Below are 19,091 nucleotides of genomic sequence, written 5' to 3'. Positions count from 1 at the left end.
AATTCATGCAAATGGATACAAACGTGGACTAAATAGGACAGAAAATAGACATGTAGTAAGTAGGGAAATAAACAACGGCAGAACTTTACATAGCAAAAACTTTATATGTCTAAAGTATTATGCTATAACTTATAACAATTTTTTTAACTTCATGAATACTAAAAAAACAATCATTAAAATAATTCAAAGTGAATTGAATGTGTTCTTGCACTAAATAAGCGTAATTACAGTCAGGTGGACCGGAGTTAATGTCGGATTAGTGGACGCCCGACCTGGACCAGAGTTGAGACATTAAAAAATTTGGTTTCATATCGTAAATACAATTCATTGCTCAAATTTGGTTAATGTTGTAATTTTTTACCTCCTAAGCGCGTAAGCACAGGGTAAGGATGCATTGTAATAGACGTTTCATGGCCAGTAGAGTACGAAAAAATAGGTCTCCCGTTTCCGTCTATCGTATTAACTTTGGAGAAATTGGGAAACATTTTTCGAATAAAATATTAAAAATGCAAAAAGGGGGTACTTCGTATAACAAAATATTTGTCTAGTATGATAATGTCAAGGATTCTGGGTCCTCTTTCTTTAAGAGTGTAAGAGTTAACCTTCTATCAGGAATTTATTGTATGTAAATCTCCTTCTGCACTAGCCGCGATCTCTCCAGCTGCGTTAATTTTCAGAGGTTTTCCTTCCATCGAGGCACCATTACCGCATACGAAAGTAATTAAATCTCGTTTCCTGCAGCTCCAGAAAGCTCGTTAATGTAATAACTAACACGGCGCAAATACCTAATCTAATTAAGCCACAGCAATGAAAGAAAATGGCCGATCCGTTCTTTCTTCGTTTTTTCGGCCCCGCACCCCCCTCGTGTGTATCGCAAGTGGCGTGCGTGCAACGCCCAGAATTATGTCCATACACTGAAATAAATAAAGGTGATACACAAATATTTGCAAAATAAAAAGAGTTAATTCATGTGAAACGTACCCCCGGCGTAATTTATTAGCGAGTCGGACAAAGCGAACCGCAATGTCGAATGTAAAATAGCAGTGTAGAACGATTATGTGCGGAGACTATCATAATTCCTCATTGATATTCATATAGCAGTGGCGTAGAGAGATGTTAGTGAACCCGACCCCTCATAAATAAGACCGCATGCATACGCCGCAGCGCTACAATTAATACGGAGCGGACCGTATTTTCTGGATTACGCGCCGAGCGCCTTAATCCGCCTCTATAAACACAGAGATTAGTTTTCCGCGGGAAAAATCCAGAAACAAGGCGACTCGCGCCGTCGCCACGGCTAGATCTACACGCGAGCTGGCGAAGTTTATCGCGCCACAAATCGGGGCGCCACCGCGAGCATTGTCTCTAATCCCCCACAAGGTGATAGAGCGTCCGCGTAGCGGAAACGTGAAGTCGCCCCTTTCGAAATTTGCGCGACGACCCTTGCCGACGTAAGTGGGACATTCTCCGGCGGAGAATCTTCATCGCCTTTGTGGTCAATGATTAATCGGACGAAATTCCCCGTTCGTGTTACAATCGTGGTGATTATTTCGCATCATGAATTTGTCCGCTATGAAACTACCGTTGCGTTGCTGTTTCCATCAAAACGACATGGGATACGACCCGAGGCAGTCGAAAAACCGCAAATGTGCCCCATAAATCACACTAGCCTTTAACATAAAACAATTTCATATGCGCAACCTATTAATTAAACTTTTGATCTACGACTTCAATTATATAATCGTCACATAGTCGGCAATTAAAATATAATTTTTCGTTGCACCTTCGCGCACCGTTCAATTTAGATCGATTAAGGTATAATTAATAAACAAATGACGCAATTGACATTTAAGCGATCAAGATGAATGCTCCAATTAAGTGTGACGTACGGTTTTGGCGAAATCAATTAGGATCGGGACCTTGATTGAATTTAGAGACTTAGGAAGTGCAAATATGGTTTTAGCGACTTAGTCGGGTGGATTGTAGTTACGCGGCTGCAAAAATTCTCGCAATTCACGAGCTTCGTTACGAAGTGTGTATGGGTTGATTTATGACTGACTGATGATCGATACCTCTGTTGGGCCAATAAGTACGGCTCTGGTTGCAGCCACAGGTGGTTCTAAAATCGTAATTTAATATCTTATTAATTTTCCTTTCTTTTTTATTTATCGGATCGTCGCATGTACGTTCTTTGCTCGCCGTGTTTATTTATTTTATTATCCCCACGACAGTATTTATGTGTTTGAGCAGGCTTCTGCAGGCTCGTTTTTGCTTGTCGAGCTCTTGTGTACACACTCGAGGATGGTAAATGTGTGCGCTTTTCATAATCTTGATAATTGTAATGAAGCGGCCAAGTTATGACTTCCCATATCCTTTAATGGCCGCACTTTGCGAAAAATTCGAATTAGTTTTCGCGTTTTTGAGTTATTATTAAATCGCGATAACTGTGGCAACAATTTCTTCCCGGAGCCAGCCGGAACTCTTTGCGAACTTAATGAGAGTTCTAAATATCAGTTTTCAAATGACCCTCGCGTGATACCCGACATGAAAGAACCAACAATTTGTGAGATTGTATAAGATTCGAGCGATTTTTTATTTGGAAAAAAGCCGTACTAATCACGATTATTAGAACAAGTCAAAAATTTCGTTTTTTCCCCGCAGAACCAAAAACTACTTAACCTGATGGTCCTCCGTAGCCTCGGGTCGCCGCTTAACGTAAGAGGAAAATTACTCAAACGCTGTAATTTTTTAATTTGCGGGTACACGGACTGAGGCGCGACAGTTTTTAACTTTCGGTACTGACCGACCAGCGGGCGGTCCTTCCCTAATTGAATTTAATAGAGCAATTAATAATTACACGGCCGCAGCATTCGTTTGACCCCACACTGTAAATACGAAATAATAGCCAGGGATGTCCATTAATCTCTGCGTAAAATGCGCGTACTGCTGCGACGTGACAGACGACGTGTGAAAATAACATTGTAGATTATAGTTATTAGACTGTCATGACGGATAATAAAATGGAGTAAGACGCGTCGGAATTTTTCGCGCCAATTTAAAAAAGTCGACTTCGGTTTTAGCAAATTAAAATACGACGGACCTGATCCGCGCAGGAAGAAAAAATTAATCAACTCCCGTACGCTTTCCGCTGCCTGCCTCCGCGTCGTGGCACGGCTCCGGGCGACTTAAAAACCACCGAAAATGGACCATTTTCCCAAATTCTAACACGACTGTCAAAATTGTCATTACCACAGGGTTCCAGTTTTGATCCTCTTCTGTTCACGAAGTATAGGGATTGGTTTTGGCTAGATCGTCTAGTTGGTGTACCGAGGGTCAAGCAACTTCTAGACTCGGAGACGACGTCGTTCTTTCCGTTCTGTCTCATTTCGGAGGTCTTAGAACCAGCCTGGGATTTGCGCGGCTTCCTCCGGCCCATTACGTAATAATTCGTATCTTTGTTTTTTTCCCGCAACCGCCCATCGTCTTTCGTACGTCAAACCTCATTTAATTTGCAATTAAACCGAATCCAGTTCCCAATAATACGCATCAACGAAAGGAAATAATTACTTTGTGATCCGATGTGAGCTACAGCGGAATGTGCATTTCTAATTACGGTTATTTGCGTTCCCTGCCATCTCGAAACTCGAATCACATATCGAGACGAAATCATCATTCCGAGCTGTGATTTTAATTTTTATCAGCGGAACCGATTTTTATCAATTATGTACGGGGCTCCTCGCCTAGAAAAAGTACTGTTAGTAGGAGGTACTCGTAACCTCCCGGTACCATTGGCGCGTCCGCGGCGCACACACATGAGGATGTTTTTTAATTTCTTCGCGGTTCGACCAGATAGTGTGTAAGAATGTGCGATTGTTAAGATAAGGACCGAACAGTAGCTGCAACGAGCGAGATTACAGTGCATGTTTACGATTTTGCGCAAAGACCGTTGCACCGTTTCCACTTTGCATTTCAAATCGGCTTGTTTTTACGCCGACTTCGTGCCAGATCGAACTCGGATATTTAGCATAAAGATATGTATTGGACGTGTCGTGGTGCTTTTGAACCTACACGTCGACTCTCGGTTTCAAATGAAGATCTATGGCGAGGCTGCGGCACCAGGTTCCCACACGACTCACGAGGAAGGAATCTGCGAAGATGGTACGACGTTTGGCAAAAGACGCCGATTTTTAACAACACTTCCAGAAGGTTCGGATTTTGTAATTTTTAAGGGGAATTTTTTACGCACGCTGAAGTAGTGACCGGTGTATTATCTGCTTATAGGAAAGTTGATTTATGTCGCTGACGAGTACATATTCACGATGATACCGATGATTACTTGGAAACACAACGTGTCATCAATTGACGTAAGCTTGGTAAAAAGCTACATTTGATAGATTGCGGCAAAAACGAAGATACTTGGCTTCCTTACATGTAAAGAAGTTAGTCTTCCGTATTATGTACGAGATTACATTACATCGAAACAATTACACTTTTTGTAGTCGACAGACGCTTAACGGTGTTACCGATGACACTCACTTTGTTTTAACTTTTTTTGTCACACACTAAATTACAATTCTATGGTTTGCTAACGTGAACAAATAATATAGAGCCAAACCAAGGGCAAAAAACTCTATTCATACATAAGCAGCTTTATTTTTGCACATGCTGCAATGCGTAACCTAGGAAATACTATATAATTCAATGTTGCTATAAATATCTACAGAACGGAGAATAAGTGAGATTTCAGTTAAAAGGAAATTTCTCGAAAGTTCTGTAACAGTCTGTACAAGCCTTAGTCGGAATCGAATGGTGCATATATATTTCCTTATAAAGTCTACCCTACAATAAGCACATTGCCTAACGGTAATAGTAATAAGTTGTCAAAACTGATCGAAGTTTTACAACAAAGTCCATCGGGCGAATGGCCACTTTCATACTTGTGGTTTATAAATCTGCCTTGAATTGCAAATTGTATAATCTGCGCTTACAGTCGTCGAGGTCGGGAAAACGATCGCCTGTTCCCTTCCATTATGGGCATAACTTTTTTCACGACTCCTGCTATCTATACAGGGCGTCTGGAAAATGTCGGATTAACACTTCAGTACGTTATGTACGGGGCTTTCAGGAGCTCCTAAAAAATAATAAAAAAAATTCTTTATGATGTAGATTGCGAAAAAAAACTAATTTTATAAACGTAACAATTCCTGCCTTGTGCAGAGGTATAAGTAAGCTCGTAATGTTTCCAAATTTTGATAAATTTTTGTAAAAGTTAGTCATCAGTACCTACTTGGTAAGATAAAACTGATTTTAGGAACTGACATAACTTCTAAGAAAAAAGGGGGTGGGTGGGCGGGGCTAGTAGCTGCTAAGATAAGACTGATTTTGGCAAATGACATATCCTCTAAGAAATTTAATTAACTTATTATAAAAAAAAGACACTAAAGGCTCTAAAGGACTTTCAAATTCTTTCCGAACAGGAATACCTAGAACCTCAAGATTATTTTAAACACCAAAGTTCCCCAAAATTCTTTTAAATTCAAAAATTTACCACTTTGGACACGTCTTAAGTTTCTTGTTGTGAAAAGAAAGAAACGTTAAGTTAAGAAAAAAAATATATAGGCCCCACCCACCCACCCTATCTCAATTGGGATGAATTTTTCATTTATTGTCAGACCAATGGACGAAGCATATTTGCAAAATCCATATTTCCCAACAAAAATTTTAGCATTAGAACACGCTTGAAGTTTCTTGTTGTGAAAAGAAAAATCACAAGATAATTACTTGTAAAGAAATGAGCATTTTGCAATTAAGCTCCACCCCTCGGCTCACGACCAATAAAAAAATCATCACAATTGAGATAGGGCGGGTGGGTGGGGCTTATATTATACTTTTTTTAATCTACGTATATGAAACATGTTTTTCAGTATTGTGTTGTTAAAAAAAGCTATATCTATAAAGAAAAAATTCGTTCGTTTTCAAAATACGACTGATTTTGGTAAATGACATACCCTCTAAGAAAGTAAAGGGTGGGTGGGTGGGGGTAGTACTTGCAAAGATTAGACTGATTTTGGCAAATGATATACCTTTTAAGAAAATAAAGAGTGGGTGGGCGGGGCATGTATTTGCGAAGATAAGACTGATTCTGGCAAATGATATACCTTCTAAGAAAATAGAGGGGGTGGGCGTGGTTTCTACTTACATCTTAAAACACTTTTGCGCTTTTGAAGTTCCCTTTACGAAAACCCAACACGAACAAATTAATACAGGAAGAGAACTCGAAAAGAAAGTTGTATGAGGGCAACCCTTTTACCCAAAACCCAACTGTTACTTTGATCCCCCATACTGGTGGTTCTATTAACTATCAATTTATCAATTCCGACAGCAACAGCTTTACAACTTCCGTCTCAAAGCCGATAGAATGAGTAGTCAAAACGGAATAGGGATGGGTGGGCGGGGCCGCATTTGACTTTGTTTTAGATCTTAGGTTTTACCGTTTTTCAAAATAGAACTCAATTCCTATTTTACAGAAAATAAAATAAGTCAGTGAAATGGAGAAAGGAGATGGGGGGACGTGAGTTTAGTTTTTTCTACAGAGTCTTATAAGCAAGCAGTGGCCTTACTTACCCACCCCTTCTTCATTCTAGTGACTACTCTTGATATTGTTCAGTCTGATCTTGAAAATGCTAGTCCCGCCTACCCTGTTCCATTTCCATAGAGAATATATCATTGGCCAAAATCACTCTTATCTTAGCAAGTAGTAGCCCCGCCCACCCGCCCTCTATTTTCTTAATAAGTGTATTATTTGCCAAAATCAGTCGTATCTTAATTATTATTATTTTAAATTACAAAAAAAATTAAAACAATCTTGAGGTTCTAGGTATTCTTGTTTGGAAAGAATTTGAAAGTGCTTTGGAACCTCTAGTGTCTTTTCTTGTAATAATTTATTTAAATTTCTTACAGGATACGTCATTTGCTAAAATCAGTCTTAATAGGTACTAGCCCCAACCACCCGCCCTCACTTTTCTTAGAGGGTATCTCATTTACCAAAACCAATTTACTTTAGCAGGTACTAGCCCCGCCCATCCGCCCTCTATTTGCTTAGCGAGGATGTCATCTGCCAAAATCGATCTTATTTTAACAGGTACTAAACCCGCCCACCCACCCTCTCTTTTTATAGAGGGTATATCATTTGCCAAAATCAGGCTTTTCTTAGCAAGTACTAGCCCCGCCCACCCACCCTCTCTTTTCTTAGAGGGTGTCTTATTAGCCAAAATCAGTCTTATCTTAGCAGCTACTAAACAAAAATCTTCACGGGCTCCCAAAATAATACACCATGGGTATCCAAACACTTCGGCACTCAAGATTTTTTCAAATTCGTAAAAAATAAAACACAAAAAAAGCTTTACAGATTTCAAGTTCATCCAGCAACAAAATACCAGATTCTTTTAAATTTATCCGAAAATAGAACACCTGGGGACCTAAAATTAACTGCGAACACTATGTCGGATTTTTATTAAACAGATAATCTCCGAAACTACTGGGTCGATTGTTGTTCAATTTTGTATTACATTATGTAATACCTCCCCTCAAAATTTTTAACAATAAACACTTTTTTTTAATTTTATAAAATAATATGCCCCTACATTTGTAGTCTACAAACCCACATTGAATTTTAACCACAATTATTTTGCAGAAATTCGCTACGTATTATTAATAAATTAAGGTTTCACAGCGTTAGAATGAGGTCTGCACGAGTGAGTTCGAATCTCATTCTCGTTGACATTTTTTTTTAATCAAATTAAGAAAAGTTTACCCCATTTTCTCGAAAATTACGGTAATATCGCGCCCTCCTATATTTAATAATAATAAAATTATTATTATTACGACAACAGCTCTTCGTCCAAAATTCGGACCATTTTGCTTCATTCTAGTTTAATTAATTAATCAGTACTCTCCTCTGTTTTAAGGAGACAAATTCAGTCCAATTTCATTTTTTTTACACAAATGTTACACTTTGTTTTTCTAATTTTCAAGAAAAATCAATATTTTTTGAGGCCACATCTTTACTTGAGAATGAATCAAAACTATCCAGGTGTGTTTTGGCATGGAAACTGAATTTTCATTTCGACAAAAATGTTTTTCGGAGGTCATAAGAAATTTATGCTTGAGTTTTACGCTCGCAAGGGCCAGCAAATAAACAGCGTTGGATATATGATTCCCTGCTTTCAGGAATTTCGTGAAAAATTCCCTGATGTCCCTGTTCTTGAACCTAATTTTTTAAGGACCCTCAAGTGTGTGATCAAATTCTTTCGTAAGACTGGTAGCAATAAGAGGAAGTCAGTACATTAACAAAACGAACTGCAAAGGCTATTGAAAATGTCCAACAGGTTATGGATCCTGTACATTATTTTGTGAGCCTTACTTTAAATGCTACACCTACTTTATTTTTAGTTTTAATAGTCAAAATAAAAAATATATAATTTGGCGTGAAATTTTTACACATTTTTTTATAGGGATTACATTTTTTTGTATTAAATAATTCTTATAACTGACGCAATATAGTTAAAAAGTGAGTTTATCAAAATGATTATTAGAAAGAATTACATATGTACTTTTTTGATAGTACTTAGAGAAAGCACCCATGTGACTTCAATGGTTTAGTGAAATTTATTCACACGTGTGCACAAATAAAAACACCGCCGTAGTATATCACAAAATATCAGATGTTATCAAAGCACTTGTTTGTCTTATTTGTTGTTATATCCGTGTGTTAATACTTTCAAAAATATGTAACTCCCCTCTAGCATAAATTTCCATTCGTTGCCCAAATCAGGGCGTGTAGGCAATCAACAGTAAACATTTTAGGCTACTAGTTCTAGACTAGAGATTTTCCGCAAAAACCTATCCACAGCCACTTTCGACTCGAGTCGACTTTCCAAACAGGCTTTTCCACTGCACTCGGAGAAGACATGTAATGATGCTAAGCAAAGTAGACACTGATGTTCCTCGAAGCAAGTTTTGAATTATAATAGTAAAGTAATAACAATAATAATAATCTTATATTGTTTTTATTGGCAACCGGTTTCGACCTACAAGGTCATCTTCAGCGACAAAATATTGTCACCATCGCGATCCCGCAGACCTCTTTTTGTTTTCGCAGCCGCCTCGAGCATTTTTCCCACACAGTCTTCCACTTTCGCAATTATTGATATCAGAAATTAATTAGTGAAGAAGTAATCTGTAAGTATGTTGATCCGAGCGATAGTACCACCATGATTAACTGCACCGCAAGTGTTTTTGAGCCGTAATACCAGTTTTGAACCAATTTTGCGTCCGTTATCCGGTGGTTGTTTTTCAGAGTTTGTTTTACGCTACGTGCTCGCGTTTTTTGCCTCTTGGAGCAACTGGTCGTTAGAGAAAATCTGATAACCTCGGCTTTCCAGGTGGAATTTCTTCCGTGTTACGTTGCCCAAAATGTTGCGTTCGATTAGCAACCCGGCGGGTAAAAAGCCGCACCGTAACAGCTTCATTACCATACAATCCGGCATTATGTTAATACCGCAACTACCGGTGTTCACAACTATTTAATTTCATAACAAATCGGCCGCAATAAACCTCGTAAGCGTTTAACAAAAACCAACAAATATCCAGCATTTATCAACGGTTTAAAGCGTCGGTAATCTCTGCAAATTAAATAAACGCTGCCGGCTCAGGACTATTAATGCGCATGCGTTAATGGCAGACATTTCTTTCTTGTCACTTTGGCGCATTCCACAATTCCAGATTTATGCCAGGCCATTTACAACCCGCCGGAAATAATGTTACTGGATCGAGAACGCCGGCCAAACGAAACACAGACATAACTCCAATTCTAAAAAATCAAGTTGCTTTATTTGGAAACAAACATCAAAGCGCCCTCTGTCGGTGCGGCGAAAGCGTTGGGGTGCCTTCGGATTTTCGGTCGTAATTTAATTACGACCCGGCATAATTATAAATGTAAATTAAATTTTAAATCGTATTCAAACGATATCTATATACACTAATGAATTTAAATTGATTAATTAAGACGTATCATATCGGAGCTTTTTCAATATTAGTCACAACAGAAATATTCAGCGGCTATAAATTTCGATTCGGCGTATAAATTTTACACTGTTTTTTTATTGGAGGAATGAGGAATTGTCCAGCGAGTGGAAAAATATCAAGGGCGGGGCGGGGTTTTTGGGTTTCGTGGTTCGGATGTGTCAAGAACAGGACCATTAGTGTCCGTTATAATGGGCCATAGACGCGAAAACGTTCATAAAACGAAGTTGATGGCGTTTCAGGTGACAGAGGCTCGGAAGTCCATTTTACAGGTTCGTTGTCCTGGGAAAAATATTCAATAATGCAAATGGGACCATTTTGGGATAATTATGCGGAATCGGCCAAATTGAGAGATGGATACGAACATGCAACATCATAAAACTAACTTTAGGAAAATATGCTTGTAGTTGTAGGTTATAAAACTTGTGTTTTGAAAGGTGGCGGTTTTAAAGGTTGGATTGATGGCTGCCACCAAGGTATTCGCACACAACAACACCAACGAAGGAGTCAGCTGACTATTGCTAAGCGAAAATTTTCCAAACTACTTTTTGGTAGTAAAATTGACGTTAGGGTTGCAAATGTCAAAATGTGTTATTGCTATTGACAAGGTATAGTTCCGGTTTTGAAATAATGACAACAGAGCCAAGACGGCCGACAGTCGACAGTATGAGCTGAACATTCCTGAAATTAGACGAAGACATTAATTTTGAAAGAAATTTCGCCACATTGATTAAACGATTGAAGCCCTCCGTAACAACAACGAACCGAATAACGTCGTAGTCTCGTTCCGAGGTGGCTTTCGAGCTTGTCGACGCTAATTTAATTGGAATTTTATCACCGCGTGAAAAGAATCCGAGTGTAGCTAACAGTACCCATCTCCACCGTGATGAATTTTGGAGAATTAGGCAAAAAGCGCTATGTAAAATCGGCAAGCCGTGTCTGATTTATTCGTAGAAGTTCACATTGTTTTTCATAAACAATCCGGTCGACGCTTATTAAAGTCGACATTTTTAATAACCGATCGCGTATAACTGTGAATAGGTGGGCACCGATCTCGGGAAAAAACTCGCCAACAACAACCGACGAATTAATAGAACACTGTATCGATGGCCGCCTCTATCTCGAAAAACAGAAATAACTCATCCGATAAGTGAGTCCGAGAACAACGGAAAAAACTACCAAGGAACAACACCTCGACGTGATTGCCAGAATTTTAATTAATTCCGCGTCCAAAAACTATTTAATAGTTCCATTGAACGGCTGAAATATGAGCCGGGCGCCCCCCGACCGGCGACCATAAATAACCCGACGATGCGAAAACCGAGAGACGATGACAAATGCACTGTTGCCTCATTGGCATTGTTGTTAACCGCTGCAGAAGAGTGCCATGAAATCGGTATTGTGGATCGGCGTTCGAGACTAGGGAGGATGCATTCCGCGGGAGCGGCGAAAATGAATCACGCACCATTAAACTCGTATAATTAACGAGTCGATAATTTCGGTAATTACAGTGGCACAGACACCCAGCACTGGTTAGAGATGTGAGGTTCCCGATGTTGACGTGATTCTACCCATAATAATCGCCCAAATATTACTCGTGCGTGAATTATGAAAATCCTGGAAGTTTTTCAGATGGGAAGTTCTCACGGGTGTTCTCATAAAAATGATGGACATCATAACATTGTGAGTGGAGATGACGTGTGATTGTTACTTCCATCAGCGCATACCAGCGATGGTAATGAAGTAATGGCACATTAAAAATGACAAAGAGCAGCCTATACATTTTCATAATAGGTTTATTACACGCAGTTGTATTAAGAGTATTGACATGAAAAGTATTTCCACTCTCGTTAATATATGTAATAAAAAGAACTAAACCTGATCAGTCAATTAATCCGTTAATGAGCTTATGATGTAGGTTGTTTTTTACTGAATTGGAAATTTTCTTCTGGCTTCTTCTATTTTTTCGGCTGGAGACGGACGGCTGGCAGGGTTTTTGAGCGGAATAACAATGAAGAAGCCGTATAATTTCAGGCGGGTGAAGAGGACGGGGCCGCAGCGAGAACCCTGTGGCACACCTCGCAAAGCTCATGGTCCTTACCCCTTGTTACGCAAGTCCCGCTATAAAAACGCCATTAAACCGGAGACACGCCACGTTTCCTTTTGACATTTCAACGTCGTAAATATACGATCGCAAATGCCTCGGTAAATAGTTGGTCGTTTGATGTTTATTGATATTATGACCACAAATAACTCCGTCTAAGTGATTATATTTGTACGTCGATGTCCGGATGATTTACGACAAGTAGAAAGAAATCCGTCGGTCGATCGCGCGACCACTCGCTCCGAATTAACGCCAGCATCAGTCACCTCCGCCGAAATCCGGCCTTCCTGGATCCGTCCCGAGATTTTAATGACAGCCCGATAAAGTCGGAATTCCTGCGAGAAGTCGAGCCGCGTCTCGGAATCGAGCCGTTCGTGACAAAGAGATGCTCGTCAGAGATACGAAACACTTTCGATGGACGACACGCACCCGAAACGAACCCTCCGGACGAATATGACTTACAAGAGCGATCCGGTGTTTACGATAATTGGATTGGTCTTTCGAGCCGGATTTACGAGTGGCGAAACGCCAGATGGTGCTATCGCGACACAATGCCTCTAATTAATTTCGCTAATTGCGGCTAACTGTACACGGCCGAAATCGCTGTCTGATGAGCGGAAAGATTTATGGAATTTGGTTAGGTTCCTTCTGTAGGAACGTCACAACAAGGCGGCGACATAAAGAGGAGCAGAAACCAAAATAAAAATCATTTACGAAAATTGATCGGGTCTGGACGCGACAGTCGGGCTCACCAGACATGTTAGCCTGTCTTCGGGTAATGGATGACGTCCAAAAACTGTCATCCTCATTATCAGGGAATTATTTTCGATCGATCATCCTTTATGTGCGGCTCGATCGCTCCTCCGACTTCGGACGAGATTTCATTATTTATGGAAAAGTCGGCGGGGAAAGAATGGGTCCTGGACGTGATCTTTGGGGCGAACAATTCGACGGAAATTTGAAAAATTCGCCACTAGTAGCTAGATTATGGTAATTCCGGCATTCCGAGACACGAACGACAGATAAAGAAACTGGAGATTATTAAAATAGTTTAATTCCAGTAATCTCCTTATGTAGATTGAAATATCCAGTTCTATTAATAAGCTGTGAGAAAAATTAACATAATGCATTGGCCAAGCGCGAAATCGATCGGAACGACAATCGTCGCCGCTATCTGATATCAAGATGGCGCCTTGTTTTTGTTTACGAAGTTGGGAGAAAATTTCCTCGTGGATGCTTCGGACCGGTCTTCGGGCGGCCGTTCCCGCTGCGGCGTTTCCTGGTTCTTCGGATTCCTGCTGCCCACACAGAGTACCGCCCGTACCGCTCCACATTTTTAATTGGATTTTAAGAAATCGCCGAAATTAAATCGGTAATACCGTAATAGAGTCGATTTTCAGCGAGCTATTATTAAGGAGCCGTAATCGCCACGAAATTTTAACGAGTGTCCCGCTGATACTATCTTTTGATTAAGGTTTAAATTAACAAAACAAAAACCGTATTTGATTAATTGATGTATAAATATTACGAAACGGCGCGCTCCCATCACGTTCGCACTAAATCAGGCGCGAAAAAAAATCGTAATAACAATAATAATAACAGTAAAAATGTGGTCTTTTTAATTAAAACGACGGCGCATTGACAGGTTGACCGACGATTCCACAATGCCTGTCAAAATACGCCGCTTCGCACTAATTGATCTCGAAATGTGTTATGACAAGGCCCGGCGATCGTCCGTTTTGGTGCATATTCCTTCCTCTTTTGCTCTTTTTCGGTCCGGTGTGACATGTTAATTCCAACCGGAGCGCGACTAGATAGGTGTGAATTCTTCGCCCTGCCTTCGACGCAACACATTTTCTTTTACTTTGGTTGAAACGTTGTACCTATTCTTGATATCGTTATCTAGTCGTCGAGCGGCTGGAATGAACTCAGTTTTGAAATAAACAAGTTTGCCGCTCGCGTGTAGGTGGTCGGACAATGGTTTGGTATTTCACCGACCGTACCACAGCGTCATGGTCGTCGTCCTCCCTCTTACACCCAATTAATTTGGCGAAAACGGAATTTATTCGATATTTTGGCGTTGCGGTTGACAATCGAGCGCCGCAGGAGGGACGATATTATCCGGTCGCATGCGAATCTACATTAACAATAAATTACGGTATTAAAATACCATCACCGTAATGGGTTCTTGCTGTTTGTAATGGCCGGCCGATGTGTTCATTCATAATTGCCGCTAAAGTTAAAGGGAAAACGCGTGGACGTTGTCTAGCCCGGAGCGCAGCTCCTGGAATAGAACACCCTGCAAATAACTTCCTTGGACGCGGAGGTCCGCGACGCCAACGCGAACCCGATAATTTATAGTGCCGTTAAGACGCGCTAATGCGATTCTGAGAATTTCGTCACGTAGGTCGCACCCGGGCGACGCAGCTGTACCCCAGAGCACGCACTGCGGCCCCATTCTATTCACCAATTGACATTATCGTGAACACTTTTCATTTTTATTTTCGTTATTTATGTTCAACTAGGTATTCGCATCGGATTAATCACGCTCCAAAATTTTTCCAATCTTCAACAATCCAATAATGTGGCTAATAATTTTAGGCTTCTGGATTTTGATAATGTCAACACTGGGCCACCTTCTCTAAAGGAACTCAATCGTATTATGCTATTTAGTCTTCGTAATTGCATAAATGAATCTCAGCATGGATTCCTTTGATAAAAAGCACCAAGTCAAGGTAATCTGTAAGGATTTTTCGAAAGCCTTAGACAGACAGGCTGACCTACGTTGAGTTGGTGGTTGTTTGTCATAGAGCTTTATTCATTTCGACAAGATCCATATAAGCTCGGGCGTTCTCCAAGGTTCTATTCAAAAGCCTCTTCCCTTCCTAGTCATTGACAAATAAAGGTTTCAGAGCAAGGGTTGATTCGTTTAAGGATTTGGGAACTATCTTCGTTACTATAATTTGATTTTGTAGTAGTTTAATAACACACTGTGCTTTGGTAGACCTAAATTAAAATTTATGTTAATACTCTTGAAAAAAATCCATACATGTGTTCTGACATTTTTAATATATAAGGATGATGGTGTTTATTGTGTTAGAGGAACTCCACAATCCAATCTTTTTCAAAGATTTGGCTTTAGTATGTATTATGAGATCGAGAGTTCGCAACCAGTAAATCAACTCTGTTTTCCTAAATTTTCTCGTTTCTCTTTGGAAACACCACTTATTAATTATCACAGAAATCTTTACAGAGAAAAATTATTGGCGTATTTAATAATAATAATAATAATGATAATCGCGGCGTACCTCAGGGCTCCGGTTGCGGTCCTCTGTTTCGTTGCCGGCCGCGAGGCCGAAAGCGCCCGGCTGAACCCTGACAGTAGATACTCTCCGTGGCGCTGATCCCCATTATGAGCGGTGTGAGTCAGCCGAAACGCTGACGAAGAGTGACGCCTCGCGACGTGGTGTTGTATTTACTCCCTTCGACACGTAATCACGCGCCAGGTGGCCCTGCAGCATCGCCTCCACGGCAGTAGACCTGGAAGGCGATGGCAATATCGCGATAAGCGCTTTCTATTAGCAAGCTCTAACATTGTTCACAGATTGAAGAGGATGACTATACAGAACGGTCCCGAGGATTTTTTCTTTGAGCATAATTGATTGTTCTGTTGGCGGGTGTGGCGCGATCCGGGATGAGCCTCAACGCGGCGAAGAGAGCGCCGAAATTCCACGACGTTGCCCCTTATCTAAACAAGTTAGGGCACTTAGGCCGCGGCATCGTGTGTCGGACGGCGATAGGTAAACAAGGTAAAAGGAATTGAGATGTGACCGCTCCCTTCGGGTTCACGATCGATCAAAGCGACACCTCGCGACCGAAAAGTCTCCACAAAAACGAGTAAATGATCCCACTTCTGATTTTTTGTGCGGGAGTCCCTTGTGGGAAACGGCCTTCAGGAGATAACTTTATTAGTGGAGAGAGCTATATGAATTAACTGGGGCCGTGGTACAGTCTCGGAAACCCACACAAGTCACGGATTTCGAACAGGTCGTTGACAGAAGGAAATTAGGAAATACTCAGGATCGTAAAAGTGCCAGAATATAAACAAATTTTAATTGACATGTCCACATTTGAAACGCTAATTCATTCATCGATAGCTTTTATTATATATTTAAAAATACAATTTCCATAAATAAATAAAGAGATCACAATGCGGAAACGCTTTTTTCCGTAATGTACGGCTTCTGAAACTCTATCTGCACAACCACAGACCGTTCCTAATCAAGTGTCCACCATGCGGTTAAACTTCACACATAATTAACTCATTCAAACATTAAACTCACTCTTCTTCTTGTAATTCTTCTCGCTATCGCAGTCGCCGATCAAGTACTGCTGAATTTCCTCCAACGTCTTGCCTTTAGTCTCGGGTACAAACTTCACTATGAAAATCAAACCGACACCCGTGCAGACGGAAAAGAACCAAAACGGCACGTACATCCCGAACTCGTCTTTAGTAATTTGGAACAACTTGGAAGCAATGGCACCCATACTAACCGAAAAAGTGTCAGCAGTACCCAAAGCGACGGCCTTCACACTCGTGGGGAAAAGTTCGCTTAAAACCGACACAGCCCCAAAAGCGAGTCCAATACTGAACAAAACGTTGTAAGCCACTAGAGAAGTAATCGGTAGCCAGTCAATACTCTCCACTACATGTGGGTACCAATCTTTCACGTAAAAATACGCAGCTAAAAAGAAAACGGAAACGCTGCATCCCACAGTCGACACAATCATCAAAGGTTTCTTTCCAAATTTGTCCACGACGAAAATGGCCACTAAAGTCGCCACTAATTCCACCGAGCAATAAATAATCGTCGACAAATCCGAACTGATGCGACTCCCCGCTTCCTCGAAGATCATCGTCGTGTAAAAAAGACAAGGATTCTTACCACTGAACTTGTTAGTCAAACAAATAATAACGTAGATCATACAAGCCTTTCTATTGCTGGCCACCGTAAACAAATCCGTTACTCTCGCTTTCTTGCTTTGTTCCTGCCTACTGACAGCTTTGCATAGCGTATCAAATTCGTCCTGTACATTGTCGGTACCACGCAGAACCACCAAACTCTGTTTCGCTTCATCCAGTCTATGCTTCTTTATGTAGTAGTACGGCGATTCCGGCATCAAAATAAAAGCAGCAAAGTGGATCAGAGGCACGAAAGCACATATAATCGACGACGTAAAGATAGAGTACATCTGACCGATGATATTAATGAAGAGAGTACCAGCAATTCCCGCTATCGTCGGCGTGGAGGCGAGCAATCCCCTAATTTCGGGGTCGGCAATTTCGCCGATGTACATCGGTAGAACCGTGTATAGCGCTCCTTCGGTGGCACCAATCACAAACCGGATGGCCGAAATCACCCAGATCGAATCGGCAAAAGCAATCCAGATAAAAGACAAGAAAATGATAGGAGTCATGAGAAGAGTTGTGTTTTTGCGGCCGATTACATCTCCGAGAATTGCGGCGAGGAGGGCACCCACGGGCGAACCCAGCAAGGGCATAACGGCGCACCACGAGCCTTCATCGCTGCTGGTAGGAATGGAAGAGTTGGTACTTAAAAGCTGAGGCAAGTACGGGGAGGTCCATCCAAGATTGATTCCCGAGGTGATGATAGAAAACGCCCCTGCAACAAGCCGTTATTTGCGCTCTAGCAAAAAATCAAAAGTAGTACCTGATAGGGTGGCCAAGTATTGGAAAAGCCGGCCGCGGTTTTGTGAAGCTTGCATTCTGGTTGGTTGGATGTGGTTTGAACGAACCGTCGCGGACGGTTTCTTAAAAAGGAAACGGGGAAGTAAACACGGACTTAATTAGGCAAATAAATTAATCCTTCGACAAATTGACGTTTATTTACGGAAATAATTCCAGAGTCAATAGGATTTAGTTAAATCCGTTTAACTCCTGCTCAAATAGTGGAATTAAAAATATTTGCAGGTGACTTTATGGAATTCTATTTCTGGCCTTGCGGGTCATCGGGGTTAAAAGTAGCGACGGCTCGGCTTTGTTATTTCTTGAAAGGAAATTATTATTATCGTGTCCGGTCAACTAACGCTTGCCTTATTTGACGGTGTTTGAACCATTATCTCTGCCCGAGGCCGATCATAGCTGATTGCATTGTTGCAACTGGGTCAGTGGGGACGAATGCTGGAAGGTTCTCACCTCAACACGTCGAAAAAATTACAACCCAATCGGGTACTTCAATGGTACCAACACGACTAAACTCCGTGGTCCTCGCCGTGGAAAATTTTTCTTCTTAATCTTCCTCAAATATTTATCCTTCTTTCTTTTATTGTCACAACTATTACGTGACCTATTTTAGCAAGGGAACAATGCGGTTTCTGGTAGTCACGGAAATCTTGTACCATTAACGTGGATTAATGTGTATCGTTTTGCGTCAGCTGCTGAAGAAGCGATTCTATTTTGGGAAGTTTGTTGTTTCGGGAAAAATTTATCACGCGTTTTTTGGGTGGACTTTTGAAAAGCAAAGGTTAGATCCTAGTAGTTCCACGGCGAGTCGGATTCGCGATCGCATTTCAGAGTATCCACTTGTAATTGTTATGTGCTATAAAAACCTGTACCGACATGTTGTCTTCCATCAAGCTCCATTCGTAATTGTGTAAACCAGCTGTGCGAATTCACTGCAAATGACTTAATCTGCACATTTCTCCGAAACAGTAGAAGACGCGAGAGTCTAGTTTAGATTGAAATCTCGCCGATCGTCAAGGTTTTTGACCAGAACGAGCGTTTTTTCGAAAAATCGTCTCTCCTAATCGATGAGTTTTGATGTACGTTGACAAGCGTACCACTGCGTTCATCCATAAATGTATCAATTGCGCAACGTTCATT

At 40.9% G+C, this 19,091-nt stretch overlaps 2 protein-coding genes across 2 annotated transcripts in view; one reads left to right on the top strand and one right to left on the bottom strand.

Annotated features, from left to right (window-relative positions):
• Ds (dachsous) overlaps positions 1–19,091 on the top strand; it is a 230,451-nt gene that overhangs the window by 187,216 nt on the left and 24,144 nt on the right. The gene's annotated exons all lie outside the window — the stretch shown is intronic.
• Positions 16,350–17,991, bottom strand: LOC135142524 (facilitated trehalose transporter Tret1-like). Its single transcript, XM_064074272.1, has 2 exons — positions 17,920–17,991; positions 16,350–17,871 (listed from the first exon to the last, which is right to left on the bottom strand). The coding sequence occupies exons 1-2, from the start codon at positions 17,972–17,974 to the stop codon at positions 16,514–16,516; spliced, it is 1,413 nt and encodes a 470-aa protein (XP_063930342.1). The 5' UTR covers positions 17,975–17,991; the 3' UTR covers positions 16,350–16,513.

This window comes from Zophobas morio, unplaced genomic scaffold (assembly GCF_036711695.1).
Source record: "Zophobas morio isolate AGI-343-1 ecotype UQ-CSIRO unplaced genomic scaffold, CSIRO_AGI_Zmor_V1 ptg000002l, whole genome shotgun sequence".
Lineage (NCBI taxonomy): Eukaryota > Metazoa > Arthropoda > Insecta > Coleoptera > Tenebrionidae > Zophobas > Zophobas morio.
The sequence above is the reverse complement of the archived record's forward strand: the minus strand, read 5'-3'. Positions and strand labels throughout refer to the sequence as shown.

Coding starts and splice junctions, on each gene's coding strand:
- LOC135142524 (XM_064074272.1), bottom strand. CDS start 17,974: ATGCAAGCTTCACAAAACCGCGGCCGGCTTTTCCAATACTTGGCCACC. Junction 17,872..17,919: donor ATACTTGGCCACCCTATCAG/GTACTACTTTTG, acceptor GGCTTGTTGCAG/GGGCGTTTTCTATCATCACC.